Source organism: Cydia amplana, chromosome 13 (genome assembly GCF_948474715.1).
Source record: "Cydia amplana chromosome 13, ilCydAmpl1.1, whole genome shotgun sequence".
NCBI classification, from domain to species: domain Eukaryota; kingdom Metazoa; phylum Arthropoda; class Insecta; order Lepidoptera; family Tortricidae; genus Cydia; species Cydia amplana.
This window is the reverse complement of record NC_086081.1, coordinates 499,931-522,075: the sequence shown is the minus strand read 5'-3', so window position 1 is coordinate 522,075 and position 22,145 is coordinate 499,931. Positions and strand designations below refer to the sequence as shown.

General features: G+C 37.9%; 1 protein-coding gene across 2 annotated transcripts; it reads left to right on the top strand.

Annotated features, from left to right (window-relative positions):
- Positions 1 to 3,225: 3,225 nt before the first annotated feature.
- LOC134653329 (uncharacterized) lies at positions 3,226 to 22,064 on the top strand. Of its 2 annotated transcripts, XM_063508656.1 has the most exons (17): positions 3,226 to 3,296; positions 8,079 to 8,233; positions 9,669 to 9,829; positions 14,309 to 14,694; positions 14,765 to 14,988; positions 15,061 to 15,163; positions 15,249 to 15,376; positions 15,615 to 15,902; positions 16,209 to 16,370; positions 16,880 to 17,008; positions 17,361 to 17,857; positions 18,179 to 18,362; positions 18,809 to 19,004; positions 19,313 to 20,076; positions 20,663 to 20,855; positions 21,526 to 21,639; positions 21,959 to 22,064. In XM_063508656.1, the coding sequence occupies exons 1-17, from the start codon at positions 3,254 to 3,256 to the stop codon at positions 22,051 to 22,053; spliced, it is 3,822 nt and encodes a 1,273-aa protein (XP_063364726.1). In that variant the 5' UTR covers positions 3,226 to 3,253; the 3' UTR covers positions 22,054 to 22,064. The 2 variants fall into 2 exon arrangements, with proteins under 2 accessions (XP_063364726.1, XP_063364727.1); XM_063508657.1 differs by lacking the exons at positions 3,226 to 3,296; positions 8,079 to 8,233; positions 9,669 to 9,829 and adding an exon at positions 9,856 to 9,992.
- The last annotated feature ends 81 nt before the right edge of the window (positions 22,065 to 22,145 follow it).

The window sequence follows — 22,145 nt, the reverse complement described above, 5'->3', positions numbered from 1 at the left end:
AAATTATAACCTATACAATCTTTCAACCCCTTTTTAACCCTGTTATGGGATGAATTTTTAAAAACGCTGAAATAAGTTTTCTTGTGTTCTAATACTATGGCTTTATACATAGATTTAAGTCTCGCACTCTCAACAATATTTGATCTCCATACAAACTTTCAACCCCTTTTTCACCTCCTCGGGGGATGAATTTTTAAAAACGCTGAAAAGGTTTTTTTTGTTTTTTAATAAAATACCTTTTTACGAAGTTTCAAGTTCCTAGCTTTAAATAAAATTTGAACCCTATACAAACTTTCAACCCCTTTTGGACCCTTATAGGGTATTAATTTTTAAAAAACGCTGAAATTACTTTTCTCGTATTCTAATAATATGTCATTATACAAAGATTCAAGTCCCGTACTTACAAAAAATATTGACCTCCATACAAATTTTCAACCCCTTTTTCATCACCTTAAATGTTGAATTTTGAAAAACGCTAACAATAGTTTTCTTCTCTTTTAATGAAATAACTTTTTACGAAGTTACAAATTCGTAGGTTAAAATAAAATATAAACCCTATACAATCTTTCAACCCCTTTTTAACCCTTTTAAGGGATGAATTTTTGAAAACGCTGAAATTACTTTTCTTGAGAATTAATAATATGGCTTTATACAAAGATTCAAGTCCCGCAATCTAAAAAATATTTGATCTCCGTACAAACCTTCAACCCCTTTTTCACCAACTCGGGGGATGAATTTTTAAAAACACTGAAATTTGTTTTGTTGTTTTTTAATTTAATACCTTTTTGCGAAGTTTCAAGGTCTTAGCTTACAATAAAATTTGCACCCCAAGATAGATAGATAGATAGATAGATAAATCATTTATTTGACAGCTGCAATGACACACAATATAAATTTACACACAATCATCATAACAAAAGAAAAGGAAAAAAAAATAATTATTATTACACTAACAAAGAAAATAACATAGAAATGAGTAGGTACAAAAGTAAAATTTAATAAAAGTAGGTAGGTAGGTACAAACTGTGTGCGTTGCAGCAGGACAAAAGGGTCACGGCTCAGTGATACGCTTCGCTCTTTCGAGCAAAGCACTGATTTTCTGCCGGGACCCAGGTCACAACAAAGAATATATTTACGAAGAAGTATTTACGTACGTCGGAAACAATCGTACAGTGTAAGTGTGAGTATTTGTGCATGTCGTGTGATAATTTTTGATAAAATACTTAGATAATAGGTAAAAAATTGGTAAAAATTGACCCGTGTGTACTGTGTGTAAGCCTCCTAGTTGTGTGACACCAGCCCCACCATGTTATATCCTAAAATCTGCAACCAAATAGACACAGACAACAAGACAAAGTTTCATCCCCTTTTTTACCCCCTTAGGGGTTGAATTTCCTAAAACGTCGCAATTCCTTTTTTTTGCAATCGGCTAGTATGCCTTTCTAAAAAGTTTCAAAGCATTTGTAATGGATTCAAACTTTCAACCCCTTTTTAAACCTGTTAGGGGATGAATTTTTAAAAACGCTGAAATTACTTTTCCTGTCTTATAATAATATACCCATATACAAAGTTTAAAGTCACACACAAAAATATTTGATCTTCATACAAACTTTCAACCCCTTTTTCACCACCTTGGGGGATGAATTTTCGAAAACGCTGAAATTAGTTTTCTTATTTTTTAATATAATACATTTTTACAGAGTTTCAAATTCCTAGCTTAAAATAAATCTTGAACCCCATACAACCTTTCATCCCCTTTTTAACCCTTTTAAGGGATGAATTTTTAAAAACGCTGTAATTACTTTTCTTGAGTTTTAATATTATGGCTTTATACAAAGACTCAAGTCCCGCACTCTCAATAATATTTGATCTCCATACAAACTTTCAACCCCTTTTTCACCACGTCGGGGGATGAATTTTTAAAAACGCTGAAATTAGTTTTCTTGTTTTTTAATTTAATACCTTTTTGCAAAGTTTCAAGGTCCTAGCTTAAAATAAAATTTGCACCCCAAGACAAAGTTTCATCCCCTTTTTTACCCCCTTTGGGGTTGAATTTCCTAAAACGTCGCAATTACTTTTTTTGTAATCGGCTATTATGCCTTTCTAAGAAGTTTCAAAGCATTTGTAATGGATTCAAACTTTCAACCCCTTTTTAACCCTGTTAGGGGATGAATTTTCAAAAACGCTGAAATTACTTTTCCTGTCTTGTAATAATATACCCATATACAAAGTTTAAAGTCACACACTCACAAAAATATTTGATCTCCATACAAACTTTCAACCCCTTTTTCACCACCTTGGGGGATGAATTTTCGAAAACGCTGAAATTAGTTTTCTTATTTTTTAATATAATATATTTTTACAAAGTTTCAAATTCCTAGCTTAAAATAAATCTTGAACCCCATACAACCTTTCATCCCCTTTTTAACCCCCTTAGGGGTTGAATTTTTCAAAATCGCTTCTTATCTCTTGTACACTTTACAAATGCAACCTAGTGTGCAAATTTCAACTTTCTAGCTTTTGTAGTTTCGGCTCTGCGTTGATGAATCAGTCAGTCAGTCAGTCAGTCAGTCAGTCAGTCAGTCAGGACACTTGCATTTATATATATAGATAATGGCGTCTCGCTCACGGTACCTAATATACCGGAGTAGCGTGCGGATTCATAATTGGGCGTTTTCTAAAATAAATATTGAAAACCCGATTCTCACAGATCCTGGTGTTTTTGGGTTCTTTCAACTCAAGAATCACTGGCATATTCAATCCTGATGATAAAAAAACTTGTACCAAAAATTTGTATGAAAATTGTACATTCCACTACGTCACGTCCATACAAGTGAAAAGGTGTTTGTTATATTTTCAGTCACTTCGCTAATTGAGGTTCAGAAACGCGTAACTTTTCAGCCTTGCCATAAAGGGGCCCACTGATTAACAGTCCGCCGGACGGTATCGGCCTGTCACAAACCTAACCTAACCTATCTATAGGACCTTACGAAAATCCTGAAAAGTTGACTGTTTCAGTTTTAGGACTAATGATAATAATTATGACAAACGCTCATCCATTTACATAAAACTTCTTTATAAACTCGCAAGATAATAAAATTATTCTTTAATAAACAAAGCGCTGCCGCTACTAGTTTCGATTCGTATGTTTCCATATGGCACTTTATAAAATGTCACCTCTGTGGAACAATAGTAGTCTGTTGGCGCTGCACATTGCCACCATGCAACAGTCTAGTTGAGACGCTTGAGCAGTATGAATCGAGTGAATTTTAACATCAATGGGGTATCTCACTCAGGTGAGTTTGATTTGTTTTTCACATCACCTATGACCTATTCGATAAAAGGCTTTTTCTTTCCCGCTAGCAGGGACCAAAGTGGCACTTTTCTGTTCTAGGACACGTTTTTTTTTCTTTTTTGAAGTGAAAACTTCTTTAGCGGCGCTGGGCACTTTTTGAGGTGGGGAAAAAATGATAAACTCGAGACAGCGTAAGGCGATCACGTGACCGTAAGATTTAGATGGCCACTCATTTAGATGGCATTTAAATCAATAAAGAAAAACTCAATGACATTACATAAAAAAGGTTCTAATCTTGTACGGGCTGAAATACGATGATCTCACAGTTACATTCTAACTTTATATCACTTAAATATAATTCAATAAAGCTTTATTCACTTCTTTCGCTTTAGAGTTCACTTTTATTAGCGATTTCATGAAGATGTAACTACATCTTCATGAAATCGCTAATAAAAGTGAACTCTAGTACTGGTGAATAAAACTCAAAATATCATGACCAAATATAGATGGTCAAGCAGATCTTGTCAGTAGAAAAAGGCGGCAAATTTGAAAAATGTAGGCGCGAAGGGATATCGTCCCATAGAAAATTTGAATTTCGCGCCTTTTTTAGGGTTCCGTAGCCAAATGGCAAAAAACGGAACCCTTATAGATTCGTCATGTCTGTCTGTCTGTCTGTCCGTCTGTCCGTCTGTCTGTCCGTCCGTATGTCACAGCCACTTTTCTCCGAAACTATAAGAACTATACTGTTGAAACTTGGTAAGTAGATGTATTCTGTGAACCGCATTAAGATTTTCACACAAAAATAGAAAAAAAAAACAATAAATTTTTGGGGTTCCCCATACTTCGAACTGAAACTCAAAAATTTTTTTTTCATCAAACCCATACGTGTGGGGTATCTATGGATAGGTCTTCAAAAATGATATTGAGGTTTCTAATATCATTTTTTTCTAAACTGAATAGTTTGCGCGAGAGACACTTCCAAAGTGGTAAAATGTGTGTCCCCCCCCCTGTAACTTCTAAAATAAGAGAATGATAAAACTAAAAAAAATATATGATGTACATTACCATGTAAACTTCCACCGAAAATTGGTTTGAACGAGATCTAGTAAGTAGTTTTTTTTTATACGTCATAAATCGCCTAAATACGGAACCCTTCATTGGCGAGTCCGACTCGCACTTGGCCGCTTTTTTACTGACAAGATTTGGTTGACCAGCTATATATTTAGATGCGAGGTCTGCAAGGTAACTTTACAATTTCTATTCGAATTTTAAACAATTAATACGCTACAAATTTGAATTTTGAATTTTAAACAAGCTCACTGACTAGCAATTTCAGAACTAAAGTTTTTAAATAGAAAGGAGGATAGGTCAAATATACATAGTGCTTTTGCAGGGGGTCCCGTTGTTTCCCATAAAGTTTTAAGTCATAATGTATTGTTTGTCATATTATCATTAGTCATAAAACTGAAACCGTTAACATTTCAGGATTTTCGTTAGGTTGTCCTATAGATAGGTTAGGGTAGGTTAGGATTGTTTTATGGCAATCCTGAAAAGTGACGTGTTTCTGAATTAAATGAATTATGACTAACGAAAATTCGGGCAAACAATACATTATGGCTTAAAACTATTTGGGAAACAATAGAGACCCAAGTGAAAACTCAATGACTAATAGTTTCGGAGGACTAATAGTCCAAACTGTCTGCAGCCCTAAGTAGCACGGTAGCATTTTTATTGTTTATCACCATGCCTGTCACGTTCTAACAAGTATGTAAGTACGAAAGTGACGGGCATAGTGATAGTCGATAAAAATGGAACCGTGCTGAGTCCGCTGCACTGGGTCTCTATTGTTTCCCAAATAGTTTTAAGCCATAATGTATTGTTTGCCCGAATTTTCGTTAGTCATAATTCATTTAATTCAGAAACACGTCTATTAGTCATTGAGTTTTCACTTCTGTCGGCACTCCCGGAGTGCAACCCGTTGTTTTTAGGGTTCCGTAGCCAATTGGCAAAAAACGGAACCCTTATAGATTCGTCATGTCTGTCTGTCTGTCTGTCTGTCTGTCTGTCTGTCTGTCCGTCTGTCTGTCCGTCCGTATGTCACAGCCACTTTTCTCCGAAACTATAAGAACTATACTGTTGTAACTTGGTAAGTAGATGTATTCTGTGAACCGCATTAAGATTTTCACACAAAAATAGAAAAAAAAACAATAAATTTTTGGGGTTCCCCATACTTCGAACTGAAACTCAATATTTTTTTTTTTCATCAAACCCATACGTGTGGGGTATCTATGGATAGGTCTTCAAAAATGATATTGAGGTTTCTAATATCATTTGCGCGAATAGTTTGCGCGAGAGACACTTCCAAAGTGATAAAATGTGTGTCCCCCCCCTGTAACTTCTAAAATAAGAGAATGATAAAACTAAAAAAAATATATGATGTACATTACCATGTAAACTTCCACCGAAAATTGGTTTGAACGAGATCTAGTAAGTAGTTTTTTTTTATACGTCATAAATCGCCTAAATACGGAACCCTTCATGGGCGAGTCCGACTCGCACTTGGCCGCTTTTTTTTAGGTTAGGTAGGTACCTATATAATCTTTTGGAACATAATATTTAATACCGCATGCCTCCCAAAGGTCCGGGACCCCATGGTCCCGAGATATGGTAAGACGTACAATTAATAATATTAATAGTTTCCTCATAGGTGATGTGAAAAGCAGGTAGCAAAATGATTTCCACCTCTGGCGTTAACAATCATCAGTCCTGTTACGTTTAAGGACCATGACCCCTAGGAGGCTATTGGTACTGGATAGAAATGGAATCGATTGGCATAATAAAATTGCATGTGAAAAATAAAAGTTTTCATTTTCATAGAAATTGTATGGGAAAAGTTTTCCTCGATTTGTGGAGTACCTAGCCGGAGTTTTTTTTTTGGGCCGATACAAGCTTTTGATCCTGGATAGGATCAATTGGCATTAAAAAATATACTTTTTTCTCGCACCCTTGTATGTTTTTTCCAAAATCTATAAACGCCAATCTTCATTAATTTGAAATTAAAGGAAGGTCTTATAAGACCATTTTCGCTTAGCAGCACGGGACCTGGTAGCTGCCCTCACTGGCCCAAAAAGAAAATCCATCCTGTATATAGCGAGCTTAACATGACATATACATTTTGCATACACACTTATACATTTTTCATACATTCAGTATACATGACTAGGATTTACAAGTTGTTTATATCATAAGTCATTTCACCTGCGCTCTTAAGCCGGGGTTACATTAGAGCCACGCCGCGTGTCACAACGCGTAGGATTACAATCGGTTACATACATTTTGTATGAACGTGGTTACATTAGCTCGGCGACACGCGGGACTGAGCTAATGTAACCACGTTCATACAAAATGTATACCGATTGCAATCCTACGCGTTGCGACACGCGGCGTGGCTCTAATGTAACCCCGGCTTTAGTTAGACACGTATGCAAAGTCAAGGCTGAAACTATTTATGAAATGAAGCAGAATTTATCTATTACATACATTATTGCCGTATTTTATATCATTATCATTATAAGCCGATCACCTTACTACGGCAATGCTACGAATGATATGATACATGTAACGTTTTAAATCTGGGGGCACGGCAGTGCCCCCGCCAAGTCGAGCGCGAAGCAAACACTGCCGTACCATCCTTTACTGGAACCATTTCGCCGCATTTTCAGGCTCCTATTTGAGACCTCTGGATAAGACCAGAACGCAGAAATTTTCGTCATCCAGTAAGCTATAATCACATACTTAAAATCCAAAATTTCAAGTCTGTAGGTCATTTAGTTCCGAAGTTAAGGTAGTAGGTAAAGTAAAGGTACACTACGATGTACGATGTGAGTATGAATGAAGATGTGTTTAGTTATGATATGTGTACATAGCATGGGTATGAGTACCCGAAAAGAAGGACTGCCTACAAAAAGAGATGAGATCCCATCAAAAACATTACATGTAAAAAGGTGCAAGTCTCGCAACGCTTTTACTACAAAAAAGTTTTGAGATGTAATGTGAAACCAAGTCGGTTATTTTAATCAGTGCCAGGGGGTGTTAAAACCGTATCAATAAGATATCTTTAATTTGTAATACATATAATGACTTGGCAATCGCACATAATGCTTTACTCGTACCGTACTCGTAAATATGCAACCGATTAGCGCTAGCATTATGTTCAATTAGAATTATTTTTAATAGGTGACGATGATCCTTTTGTCATTATGCAGCCGTGCGATGGCCAAGTCATTATACGTATTACAAATTAAAGATATCTTATTGATACGGTTTTAACACCCCCTGGCACTGATTAAATTAACCGACTTGGTTTCACATTACATCTCAAAACTTTTTTGTAGTTAAAGGGTTGCGAGACTTGCACCTTTTTACATGTAATGTTTTTGATGGGATTGATTATATACCTAACTAAGTACCTACTCAGTTTACTAGTTGGAAACCGACATAGTTGTCGGTGAGCATTACTGTCAATTTCGAAAAAATCACAGACTACTCACTAAACAACTTACTTTCCATAGGACCAAATAACGGGAAAGAGGCAGGCCCTTTGTCCAGCAGTGGGACACTCTTATAGGCTAGGTACCTAAAGGGGCCCACTGATCAGTGCGCCGGACGACATCAGCCTGTCAGTTAGAACAAAAAGGTGACAGCTCCGAACAACTGACAGGCCGATATCGTCCGGCGGCCGGGTAATCAGTGAGCCCCTTTACAAAAAAAAATATATTCCCAGTGGGGCCCGAGACAAGGGCAGACCTGTCCCTGCTGGAGTACCTGCGCGTGCGTTGCGAGCTGCGCGGCACCAAGTACATGTGCCGCGAGGGCGGCTGCGGCGCATGCGTCGTCACTGCTGCGAGGCCTGGCGAGAAGCAAGGAGCTGTCAACTCTGTAAGTACCATTCCTATTGAAACCTAAAAATATTCCCCAACGTTCTGTTGAATATGAAATCAATTCGAAAGCTAACAGAGCGGACTGAATAAAAATGAATAGCTGGGAAAACAAGTGATACAAAAAAATTTAATAAAACAACCTCTGAACAAATTAGATACAAACTATTAAACACCTCCTGCCACGCACAGATAAAGAGGAGGAGGAGGAGGAGGTTTATATGAAATGAATGATGCGACCTTCAAGCCTTCGAGAAAAGAGCGAACCAGGGGCGTATTTACCCTAGGGCCAAGGGGGCCATGGCCCGGGGCGGCAGGCCTCGGGGGGGCGGCGAAGCCGCCCCCTCGCGGCTTTTTCTGGGCGCCTTTTATAATCAAACTTAGCTATATTTTTTATTATATTTTATATTAATTGACATTTAAATTAATAAACAAACGAACGCTTCAAACCCCACCAATTGCTTAAAGTATCTACCAACAAGTATAGGTAAACCAGAACTTTGGGAGTATTGTCAAGAGGGCGCTCTTTTTCAATTTTATATAGCAACAATTTGTATAGTGGGGACAATGGAAATTGGCAGATGATTTTTGTTTTATTCCGACAACTTTAATAAGTGCGAAGTTTGATGTTTGGATATTTCTTCGGTTTTTACGCTTAAATGGCTGACTCGATTTAGATAAACGCCGCCCTTCGCTAGCAATCCGTGATACCGATGCATGCGATACACCTAATACACAAATCAAATTATTACAAGACATCAACCAAATCGTGACGACCTGACTATAGTGACATTTGTCCATAAGTTTGAAACTTACCCGTCAATTCAGATGCTAATTTCGTTATGTTTTCTAATGGAAGAAATTTCTCTCCCGCACGTTTTTTTTTTCAATAAATAACTATATACACTATTTACAACTTTTTTCTCTGTAAAATCTAAAACTTTCGGCATGATTATTGCAGTCTAATAATAATTCACACGAAACTAGACAAAGCAATGTTTACATTGTCAATATTGACAACTATCATAGAGGGTAGATGTTGTCTATTATTAAAATTGTTGCCATTGCTAGAAATTAGTACCAACAAATTTCCGTAACATGGCGCACCCTCAATAGATCCTGGTTCACCTATACTATATCGTCACTGATGAAGGGGGGCGGCAAATCAAAATGGCCCGGGGCGCCAAATTTGTAAATACGCCTCTGGAGCGAACACCCGTTTTAAATGCCGGAAACGCACTTGTAACTCCTCTGGTGTTACCGGTGTCGACGGGCGACGGCAATTGTTTACCATCAGACGATTCTAGGGATTGCTCCCGGTACTGAGTTTATATGGCGAGAACCGAGAATTCCCGGGAATTCATTTGATTTTTTATCCCCTATATCAAAAAATAAAAAAGAACAAACTTACATTCACTTTTTAATTTTATCCGCAGTGCCTAGTATCAGTGACGTCATGTCAAGACTGGGACATAACGACGATAGAAGGCGTCGGCAACCGTCTGAAGGGCTACCATCCCATACAGAAGACCCTCGCCAAGCTCAACGGCACGCAGTGCGGGTACTGCTCGCCTGGATGGGTCATGGCTATGTACAGGTAATTCACTATCGATATCGGTTATGTCAAGACTGGGACATGACGACGATAGAAGGCGTCGGCAACCATCTAAAGGCTACCACCCCATACAGAAGACCCTCGCCAAGCTAAACGGTACGCAGTGCGGGTACTGCTCGCCTGGATGGGTCATGGCTATGTACAGGTAATCACCACCAATATCGGTTACGCCAAGACTGGGACATAGTGACGATAGAAGGTGTCGGCAACCGTCTAAAGGGTTACCACCCCATACAGAAGACCCTCGCCTTCGACAGTAACTAAGTATATACTAGCTGTTACGATGCCTGGATGGGTCATGGCTATGTACATTGTACAGTCAGCAATACTATTGCTTAGCACCTTTGGCTTTGCATACAAATTTCTATGCAGAGGGGTACCTTTTCTCTGCAACTGACTGTACTGCGTATGCTATTAAAATCGTTTCAGACGTTTCTTGGGGGAAATCTACTACCTACATTACATACCTGCCTACACAAATTTAATTGTAATATAATAATTATAATTAATCTCTATGACATTTTATCATATAGGTAGCTTTGGATACAGTGACAGATGTGGTCTCATTTGTTTTGAGACGACATCTGTCACCATATCCAAGCTATGTGAAATATAATATTTCGTTATCTCGGATGTGAGGAATGACGACGTTTTATTCGTAGTCTCGAAGTTGTACTTCTTATATAATTATATTATTATACATATATTATATTACATTATAATATAATATTTTTTACTTGCCATTCAACAGCATAGGTAGTGATCTAGTGATATTTAAGGGAAATTACAGAATGAATAAAATAATGACCGCCTTTGTTAATATCTGAAGGGTATTTAAATGTCACGAGACTAAAGTAAATATTTCAGGCACTGTAATGTTCTCAGGCTTATTATTGCTTTTCATACAAATGTTAATAATTACTGTTCCTTTGGTGTTATAATTTTAAGTACGTGAAAGTGAATGTTATTATAATTTTTCTACTCCCGTACTTTAATTTGTCATTTAAAGGGTCGTGCACACACCTTTAAACCCCTATCTTATAGTTGTCAAGCTCAAGACAAGTCTTTAGTCTATTCTCCAAAGAAGTATTTGTGCTTACACGCAGTATCTTTTTGGCACTTACGATACTTCGTGTAATCACCACTTAAAAAATATTGTATGAAATACATTGTTGCCAACCTAATTTTAATAGTCATCTCTGACAGATGAGTGAACCATAGACATGTTTTTTTTTATTTCATTCATTCTTTTCCCGCCCGTACCCTCTATTCTTTGCTACTTCTTGAATGAAAAATATTTGTTAAATTTACAATTTTATTTCAAAGTATGTGCTATGTGCTTGCTCGTAGAAAAAGTATTGTATGCAACGTTGTTTAATTGAGTCAAAAAATACTCGTGGCGTCTTTATTAACAATTTGAGGCGTAGTACTCACGCCACTCGCCTTTTTTGACCTCTCTTAAACAACGGTTGCATAAAATACTATAATATTAGTCGATATTATAATAGTTATTACAATATAAAATAATAATTATAATAAAGTTAGTAGGGTGAATACTATTATCTAACACTTACTTGAGTATGAGTACCACCCACGCTCACACTGTTAACTCACAGTTCGTAAACATTATTACAAAAGGCATAAGGTCCACCGATGGTCAGTTAAGAGTGTTGCTATTAACAGTATTAACCTCTCAACTCCCACGTGTGACGTCACCCATAAGAGTTCTGGCTGTGGGTACAATAAACTATATCTTTCATTTATATTGCGTATTTGTATCTTCTGTATCAAGTCTTACTAATTTCGTTTAGAATTATATGTCTCAATATGTTTCCATAGACTCGTTATTTAGCTTCAGCTGAGTCAATCTTTAATGATATTGCAAAGCATCATAGGTTTACACAGTTTACAAACACCCGTAGGTTGTCATTATTGACACAAGTGAATTTCAAATTAGTAATGAAATAGTACATTTCAATGCAAGTGTGAAAAGTGTGTTATTATTTACGAGTCCCGAGATGTCTTTTATGAGCCGTAGGCGAATAAAAGACATGGGACAAGTAAATAATAACACTTTCACACGTACATTGAACGACATTTTTTAATACATTTGCGAAAAAATCAATCAGTTACAGTTACGAGTTTTCGCTTGAACTGGAATGATATTGTATATTACTTATATATTAATCAGCACTATAAACTACGTTGAGCATTGATTTACATTGCTAAAATTAATGACATTAACTAATTTCATACAAAAACACTCTTAAAGTTGCAATTTAAGTTCATTATTTTGATACACAACTAAATTTTAAGTGAAAATAGCGAGCGCCGGTTTTACTTTTTAATATTTCATTTTTTCTGTTAACGACAGCCAACGCGGCAATGATAGTTTTCCATTCAGCTAAATTATAAAAAAGTTTTTTTAGTGAAATATCGTATTATATAACATTTTATATATATAATAACAAATAAATATTTACTTTACATGGTGTAACAATACTTTTTGTACATATTATGTCTAATGTCAAAATAAAAATTATATAAAGTTTTTGATCATACAAACTTTTTGGTGTGGACGTATCGATTACGGGCAGAATTAAATTAGAAAAAATCGAAAAGTAAAAAGCACTAAAGTCTATTTTTTTATTCCGTAGACTGAAATGACAGTTAATTGTATGAACATGAAATGTCATTTCATACTATTAACTGTCATTTCAGTCTACCGAATAAAAAAATAGACTTTAGTTCGCAAAAACACAACTTTGCGAACGCTAAACAGCTACTTAAAAGAGCACTTTTTGAGCAACTGTATTAAAAAAAAAATCTATAATTAAATGAATACCTACCTAACTTTATTTTTTCTTCATGGTCTAAATTTATTAGATATATTAGGTACCTACATATGTGGCGAATAGACGATCAACATTGAACATAGGTAATACATAATTGGTTCTGATTCTGACGCTTTTAGTCGGAATTTGGATACCTACATTAATTCCTTTTTAGGGTTCCGTAGCCAAATGGCAAAAAACGGAACCCTTATAGATTCGTCATGTCTGTCTGTCTGTCCGTCTGTCTGTCCGTCCGTATGTCACAGCCACTTTTCTCCGAAACTATAAGAACTATACTGTTGAAACTTGGTAAGTAGATGTATTCTGTGAACCGCATTAAGATTTTCACACAAAAATAGAAAAAAAACAATAAATTTTTGGGGTTCCCCATACTTCGAACTGAAACACAAAAAAATTTTTTTCATCAAACCCATACGTGTGGGGTATCTATGGATAGGTCTTCAAAAATGATATTGAGGTTTCTAATATCATTTTTTTCTAAACTGAATAGTTTGCGCGAGAGACACTTCCAAAGTGGTAAAATGTGTGTCCCTCCCCCCCCTGTAACTTCTAAAATAAGAGAATGATAAAACTAAAAAAAATATATGATGTACATTACCATGTAAACTTCCACCGAAAATTGGTTTGAACGAGATCTAGTAAGTAGTTTTTTTTTAAACGTCTTAAATCGCCTAAATACGGAACCCTTCATGGGCGAGTCCGACTCGCACTTGGCCGCTTTTTTTTAGATTTTAAGAGCTCCGTACAAAACTTTCTTCACGGCATGTTCACGGAGCTCTTATGGGATCGCTGCGGTCTTGTAAATCGGTTAAATGCAATTTTTAGGGTTCCGTACCCAAAGGGTAAAAACGGGACCCTATTACTAAGACTTCGCTGTCCGTCCGTCCGTCCGTCCGTCCGTCTGTCACTAGGCTGTATCTCACGAACCGTAATAGCTAGACAGTTGAAATTTTCACAGATGATGTATTTTTGTTGCCGCTATAACAACAAATACTAAAAACAGAATAAAATAAAGATTTAAGTGGGGCTCCCATGCAACAAACGTGATTTTTGACCGAAGTTAAGCAACGTCGGGCGGGGTCAGTACTTGGATGGGTGACCGTTTTTTGCTTGTTGTTTTTTTTTGCTTGTTTTGCTCTATTTTTTGTTGATGGTGCGGAACCCTCCGTGCGCGAGTCCGACTCGCACTTGGCCGGTTTTTGTAATAATGTTGTTTATTGTTTATTGTTTAATGACGAAATAAGTAAGGATACCATTCGACTCACATTTTATCCAAAAAAAGATTGTATAGCAACAATAGCAACTACTTATACATAAACGAAATATTTCACCGACAATGCAATTTTCTTATTTTCAAGATGCGCTCTCAGTGGCCTTGACGTCACGTTCACATAGCTACTTGTTAGGGGCGTTTTGCGAGTGAAGTACGACTGTCGGACTTTGACTATCATTTCTGACTTTTGTATTGCTCGTATTGCTTTAATGAAATGGGTCCCATATAGACATTTGATCCTAAAAACAAACCTGATTGATTTATACCATAAAGAAAATTTGTCATCTAGCCTATCATGACACATTTTTCTCATCATATTTTCTGAATCAACAGCCTCCTGCAAAGTAAGAAGGATCTTACCATGTTGGAGATAGAAAAGTCATTCGGAAGCAACATTTGCCGATGCACTGGTTACCGGCCTATTCTGGAAGCGTTCAAAAAATTTGCTAGCGACGCGCCAAAACCAGATAATACTACGTTGGACATAGAAGAGCTCAATATTTGCAAAAAAAGTGGAAAGACTTGCCGCAAAAGCAATTGCAGTGAAAGCGAATGGTGCTTAGTGGAAGGCCACGATGCTAAAGAAGATCAAAAAATTGAAATAAATCTAAAAGATGGAAGGTTTTTTTCTAAAGTATACCGTATTAATGATATTTTTGATGTATTGAAGCAGAAAGGAGATGATGATTACATGCTAGTTGCAGGAAACACAGCCAAAGGTATCGTTTTAGATGCTTATGATGTTAGTAAAAAAAATCAATTATATATTTTAATAATGAATGGTTTTAGGAGCCTTCCCTATACCGAAGTATCCCCGTGTTCTCATCGACATATGCAGTGTCGATGAACTAAAAGGATACCATCTTGACCAGAACTTAGTCCTCGGTGCGGGTTGTACACTTAATGACACCATTGAAATATTCAAAAAACTCGCCACCACTGAAGATAATTTCTGGTATCTTCAGAAGTTACAAGAACATTTGCAGTTGGTAGCTCATATTCCTGTCAGAAATGTAAGTGTCCAACATATAATCATTCGGATTCTGACTGTAGCAATATCAGTAATATCTGAAATATGTTTTTAGCTGGGATCAGTAGCTGGAAACCTGATGATCAAACACAAGCACAACGAGTTTCAGTCAGATGTATTTCTTCTACTTGAGACTGTTGGTGCATACATGACTATTTGTAAGTTTTTGACAAAAAAAATAATCTAAAACACCTAGTCAACAATATCTTTAATTTGTAAGTACCTACTGTTTAAATATTTCAGTGGATTCAAATAAACAAGAGAAGAAAGTAACCATAAGAGACTTCCTCAAAGTGGATATGCGGAGTAAGGTCATTTTAAATATTTTACTTCCTCCTTTGGGTCAGGACTACCAATTTGAATCATTCAAGGTAACTATAACCATCACTAGATTTAAGGTAGCCACTATGAATTTTTGAGAAAAAGGTACTCGTTTTATGAAAATTACCCAATGGTAATCAGACTGGTCATTGTGTGACGCTGACCATATTATTGCTACAAATTTTTGCTTGGCTTAGATAAAGAGTGAATAATGTAAGTCAGTTTTTTAAACATTTTATTTGAAAAAGATCCGACATAGGTACATCTAACACTTTTACAACTCTTCAGGTAATGCCACGTGCTCAATCTGCACACGCCATCGTCAACGCCGCTTTCCTATACAGACTAGATTCCTCCAGCACAGTAAAAGAAGCTACAATAGTGTTCGGAGCCCTGAACCCACAATTCGTGCACGCTTCCAAGACAGAGAAGTTCTTAATAGGAAAGAGACTGTTTACAAACAAAACGTTGCAAGACGCCATCGAAGTTTTGAAAGATGAGTTGGTCGCGGAAGAGAACCCTCCGGAACCGTCGGCGAAATATAGAAAGAAACTTGCCATCAATTTGTTTTATAAAGTAAGTAATCGAGAATAATTTGAGGGGACTTTTGGATTTCAAGTCTAACTGCTCCTGAATTAGTTTAAATCTCATCACATTAAAAGAGGTAATCGGTACTACGGAACTGTTTGGGGCTATTTTATGGATCTAAAATCGGTCAAAGCGCTATTTGTACATTTCGTGCCCTACGATTTGATCTTTGATTACGATTATAGCAAGGAGGAAGGAGGATTATACGAAGGGGAGTATTGGGATAGCAAAATACCTATATTATTCAATCACATGTCTCCTATACTTGTGTCTTCAACTGTACTTCTATTGCAGGGTCTCCTTGCTCTTTGTCCCCACGACGATGTAGATTCTCAATTTGTCTCCGGTGGAATCGTCCTGAGCCGCAAGCGTCCTGTGTCGAAAGCAAAACAGGATTACACCACTAATCCTCTGATCTACCCGCTTAACAAGCCTGTGGAAAAAGTTGAAGCGCTGGTGAGTCCATTAATAATAACAATACACTGATTACACAGATCGCTGGTAGACTTTGAGTATTGTTGTATTTTATAAACATACATTTCCATTAGGTATTCTGGTTCTAGGTATACTGTTTATTTGCTAAATTAGGGCGGCAGCTCAGATGCTTAATGGTCAACAGACGCAGATTCCCAAATTCGCATTGCTGTCTTAATACAGCAGAACCTTTAAGTAAACCGTGTAAAGTAAGTAAACCGTGCCTACCTTCTAGTCTCGCATATTTTGAAACCATCGACAAGAGATGAATGTAATTTAGTAATAAAAATGCCTGCCTCTGTTAATGTGTATTGGCGTTATTCATAAACGGCTGCTAACTTAATCAGTTGATGATCGTCGTTTGTCCTTCTCTGTCGTTACGCCATAGAGAGGGACAAATTACGATCATCAGCTGATTAACTTAGCAGACGTTTATGAATAAGGGGGTTAGTGTATAAAAGTATTAAGTGCATAAGTAAATTTGTGTGTAGATCCAATGCGCAGGCGAAGCCCCATACTCCGAGGACCTGCCGAGCTGTCCACACGAGGTATTCGGCGCGTTCGTGCTTGCAACCGTGCCGAAAGGAGACATCGACAAGATTGATCCCAGCGAGGCCCTCGTAAGTACACATTTTGAACATAACATTGTAACATGTGTGGGTACACATTAGATCTTCTAGAGGATTTACACTTCGACAATTCGGATCTTTTATGTACAGACATACAGGTGTGTATGCAGGGGTGTTTTTAAGCTAATAGCTATGCTGACTGTACCTTCCCAGCTATTGCTTTGCACGATATAGTTTTTGAACAAAAGCTCAGATAAACGCTTGGCTTAGTTGATTACATCATAGAGCGTTCACCCGGATTTGGATACACATGAAACTGGGAAGATCGATAGCGATAAATCTATTAGGGCTGTCAGAATTATTAACATTTGACCTCATTGATTGTATTTGATTTATATTACAGAAACACCCAGGCGTTATCGCGTTTTACTCTGCTGATGACATCCCTGGAGTAAACGGTTTCACACCCGGCCTATTCCCAAAAATCGACTACCTGTATCTATCGAAAGAAGAGCTTTTCTGTTCCGGATCCGTTAAGTACCACGGCCATGTCATTGGAGTGGTCGTTGCTGAGACTAGACCCATTGCAGAATACGCTGCTAATTTAGTGCACGTTACATATAAAAATGTGACGAAACCTATTCTGGATGTAAGGGAAGCTATGAAGTTCCCCGACAGAAAGAAAAAAGCTGGTGAGCAGGACGGAACGAGTGCAGGCGGAAATCTGTTCAAACTTATTAAAGGAAAGCAAGCAATTTTTGCACAACAGCACTTTTGTATGGAGACGTTGGTGAGCGTGGCCAAACCGACGGAAGAGGGTCTGGAGGTGTACTGTACCACGCAGCATATGGATCTGGTGCAGATGATGATATCTCGAGCTCTTAAAATGCCGGAGAATAAGTAAGCATTAAGCTAAAAACCGAAAGTAATTTGGATTTTTTTAAATAGCCTATTTAAAAGTCATATTTTATAATCATTAAGAATTCTGATATGGGATTTTTAAAACATAAATTATTTGTAAACCACGCTCGATCGAACGTACTCGTAGTAGCGAAAATATCTAAGATGAAAAATGTATTATAAAAAATACTAGGTATACTATAATATATGCACAAAATGGGTTGGTGTGATCAGCCCAGGAAAGCGCCCCGTTGGCAATGGCATGCCATATTTTATGATTTTTAGAACAGAAAAGCTTAATTGTTTAAATGTAAATTCCAGGATAGACGTAATCGTCCGCCGCCTGGGAGGAGCGTACGGCCTGAAGATCTCCCGCAGCTCGCAGGTGGCGGTGGCGAGCGCGCTGGTGGCGCACAAGCTGAACCGGCCCTGCCGCATCATACTGCCGTTCACCACCCTTGCCAAGGCTGTGGGCAAGCGGCTGCCTTGCTACTCTGAGTATGAGGTAACCTCATTGAGATTAGACGTTTTCGAATTTTGTTTTCCGCGGTAGGGTCTCTGCAGGCTCCTATGAGCGGCATGAGCCGTAGCAAAAAGCCGCGTGGGAGACGATGATGTTCGTTGCTCGGTTAAATATACTCGTAACATTAGTCAATTTTAAACATGCAAATTCTTTATTACAATGTTCTTGACACATGACTAACTTAAATAGGTATAACTCATAAATATAACTTTATACAAGCATCAATCTGCATACTGTATGTCTTTCTTCTTCTTTACTTAATCTTTTGTGCTTGTGATCATGATTTGCCTCTGTATCAAATGTAATCCTAATAACCCAATGTATTACATATTTATGTCGTAACAGGTGTTCTAGCACAAGGTAATGTAATGTTTGTAACTTAAAAGATAGCACTCTATTGTCAATTTCATTAATTTTAATGCTTTCAGATCGCCGTCGATCTTTTTGGCAAGATCCAACTATGCAAAGAATTCCTATACATGGACACTGGGCACGTCATCAATGAGCCACTCTTCCTGCCCGTGTTAGACGCGTACAGCAACTGCTACGACAAGCTGCGCTGGCTCTTCCTCGTGTTCAGCGTCAATACCGACACGGCCTGCAACACTTGGTGCCGGTCACCAGGTCTGTCACAACATCATTACTGATATTTCACTATGCTGATTGGGTGTCTCAACTTTTTATTGTAACTCATTGCCATGGTTAAATTCCCCTAAGTCACCTAAAACTTGCATCGGGTTGTATGGTTTTTAAATTAACATAACATGTTGTAGTTATATTATAAACCGCCCTTTCCAAAATGGGCCATCCACTTAGCATGTTAGAAGATCATGATACAACCAGCTCTTCTTACTAATTGTGCTAATATCCCCTATAATTAGCTTATCTGCTAATCCGGAATTCGCTCTTCCTATATTTCTTTTACATTGTAGGGAGTTTGGAAGCTATTGCTGCGTGTGAATTCATCTTGGAACGAGTAGCGTATGAGATGTCACTCGACCCGCTAGCAGTGAGACTAGTGAACCTGAATCTTACCGACATCGAGCTCATTGAGATGACGCAAAAATTAAAACACGACGCTGAATACGACACCAGACGTGCTGCCGTCGACAAGTTTAATAGAGAGAACAGGTGGAAGAAGAAGGGCTTAAGATGGTCACTTCTTAAGTGGTCGCCCTTCTATGGCCAGTATTTTGATGTAACCATGTCAGTTTATAACGATGATGGCTCTGTCTCTATAACCCACGGCGGAATCGAGATTGGACAAGGTCTTAACACTAAAGCTGTTCAAATCGCTTCACATTTCCTTGGTATCCCGATGGAGAAGATTCAAATTAAGGCAAATCATACCCATATGACTCCAAACAGTCTTGTTACTGGGGGAAGTTTGACTTCGATTAATGTTGGGATAGGAGTTCAAAGGTGCTGTGAGATATTATTGGCACGGTTGGCTCCGCTTAAAGTTGGTCTGTTGAACCCCGCTTGGGAAGTGTTGGTTAAATTGGCGTACAAGGTCAGCATAGACCTTCAAGCCCACGCCTTTGTGTCGCTTGTGGATACGCAGAAGTATGAAGTTCATGGAGTGACGCTGGCTGAAGTGGAAGTGGATATTCTGACAGGAGAGTGGGAGCTCCTGAGGGTTGATCTTCTGGAAGATGTGGGCATGAGTATCAGTCCAAGTGTCGACGTTGGCCAAGTAAGGACTTTTTCCTAAGAAACTATCTAAAAAATTCCCTAATTCAAGACCTCATTAATTTTTAATTGAAAAATAAAGCATATTTTTCGCTGTAGGTAGTTTTTGTGTTATTATTACACATGTGCAAATTTCCTAGAGCATTTAATAATCGAAGTCGCCTTTAAGAGCTTACTACTTTGCCGAAAACCTTGCACAATTGTGAAAACTTTTGTATGGACTGACGTTTATCTGACATGGCCATTTGACGTGCCCCTCCTCCGCAAAATGTTTTGTTTATGAACTCATAGACAAGGAGTCTCTAGTTACTAATGATCTAAAGCAAATTTCGAATTCTCCAAAAATTAGGAGAAGTTTTCGAAGATTTCTGGAAAAATTCAAAAGAATTAAAGGAAGTTTACTTGTTGGTAACCGATAATTTTGATCCTCATGTCAAAAATTATGATAAGTTGTCGTAAATTTCCATTGGCACTACAGAAATCAAAATTGTGTCGACTTCAACTTGAAATAATACGATTGACCAACCAAGTGACTTAAATAATGTCATTCTAAACTGCCGATTGATCCTTAAAGCCTGGAATTTTGTCAGGTTGAAGGAGCCTTCATCATGGGCCTGGGGTACTGGACGACGGAGCACATGGTGTACAACGAGGACACTGGCGAGGTGCTCACGGATCGCCCCTGGAACTACTACGTACCACAGGCCAGGGACATCCCGCAGGACTTCCGGGTGTATTTCAAGGACAAGTCTTATTCGGAAATTCGGACGCTCGGTGCTAAGTGTAAGTTTATTTTTTTGGAATCGTGGAAGGGTAAGCATTACATAATGCTATAATACATAATAACTTGAGATGGTGTGTGGGATGTATTTGCAATTTCAAAGAAGAAGTTTCGCGACAGATCTTGTGAGGTTTCTTTGTCAATTTTAGTCACTGTCAAAAATTATATTTATGATAATTCTTTAAGGTTTGCGTGGGACTGTTGGTACCTACTTCCAGTAACATTATAAACGTGGTATGTTCTTCTTTTTTTTATGATATAGGAGGCAAACGAGCAGACGGATCACCTGATGGTAAGCGATTACCGCCGCCCATGGACACCCGCAACACCAGAAGGGTTGCAAGCGCGTTGCCGGCCTTTAAGATGGGAGTACGCTCTTTTCTTGAAGGTTTGAAGGTCGTATAGATGGGCCATCATTCGTAAAACAGAAGAGAATAATGTGAAAATCGTTTTCGGGTAGAAAGCACCGGTCGGCTAACGTAACTCCCAGCGTCTGTACAGTCATCGATTCATTGTACTCGTCGAAACGAGCTACAATCAGTTAAACTGAGTGGAGAGAGGTCAAAAGTGTTTTTAGACATAAATTTGTGGGAAGCTTCTATTAAAGGCCTTTTCATCTCCGGTATGTCTTAGGACAATACCATTGAGAGTTGATACATATTGTTGTTTCAGCGATCGGCGAGCCCCCGATCTGCATGTCTGCGGTGGTGCCGCTGGCGCTGCGCGAAGCCATCACCTCTGCCCGATATGACGCTGGGAAAGAGCGCAGCGAGTGGTTCCAGATAGGTAATCATCATCATCATAACTTAAGAGCTTTGCTCTTGTCGGTGGAGTAATCGCCAATCATTTCTTTCTTGTGCCAGTCTTTTAATTTCCTCATACGACGTATCATTTTTTATTTGGCTAAGATAAGTTATTCTAGGTTTCCCTTCTTCTCTTGTCTTTTCAATCCTGCCTTCCAAGATGTAATACCATCACCTATTTATTTATCTGTCAAGTAGTAAGCTTCATTGCTAAAACATGGTCCAACGATAGCCAGTTAAGTGTTGCTGTTACTACAGCTAAGCAGAAGCTTGTGCCATTACATAATTTATTTTTCTTCTAGATGGCCCGTACACCAGAGAAGCTATACAAATGCACACGGAAACAGACTGCTCCGATTTTAGGTTTAAAAAGAAAGTCAACCCTTTCCCATTTTAACTGTGTGAAATTAGGATAATGTACCGTACCGTTGTCTTTGTATAGATAGGTATGCAATATATGTTTTATTTAAATTAGTACCAAAATACCTT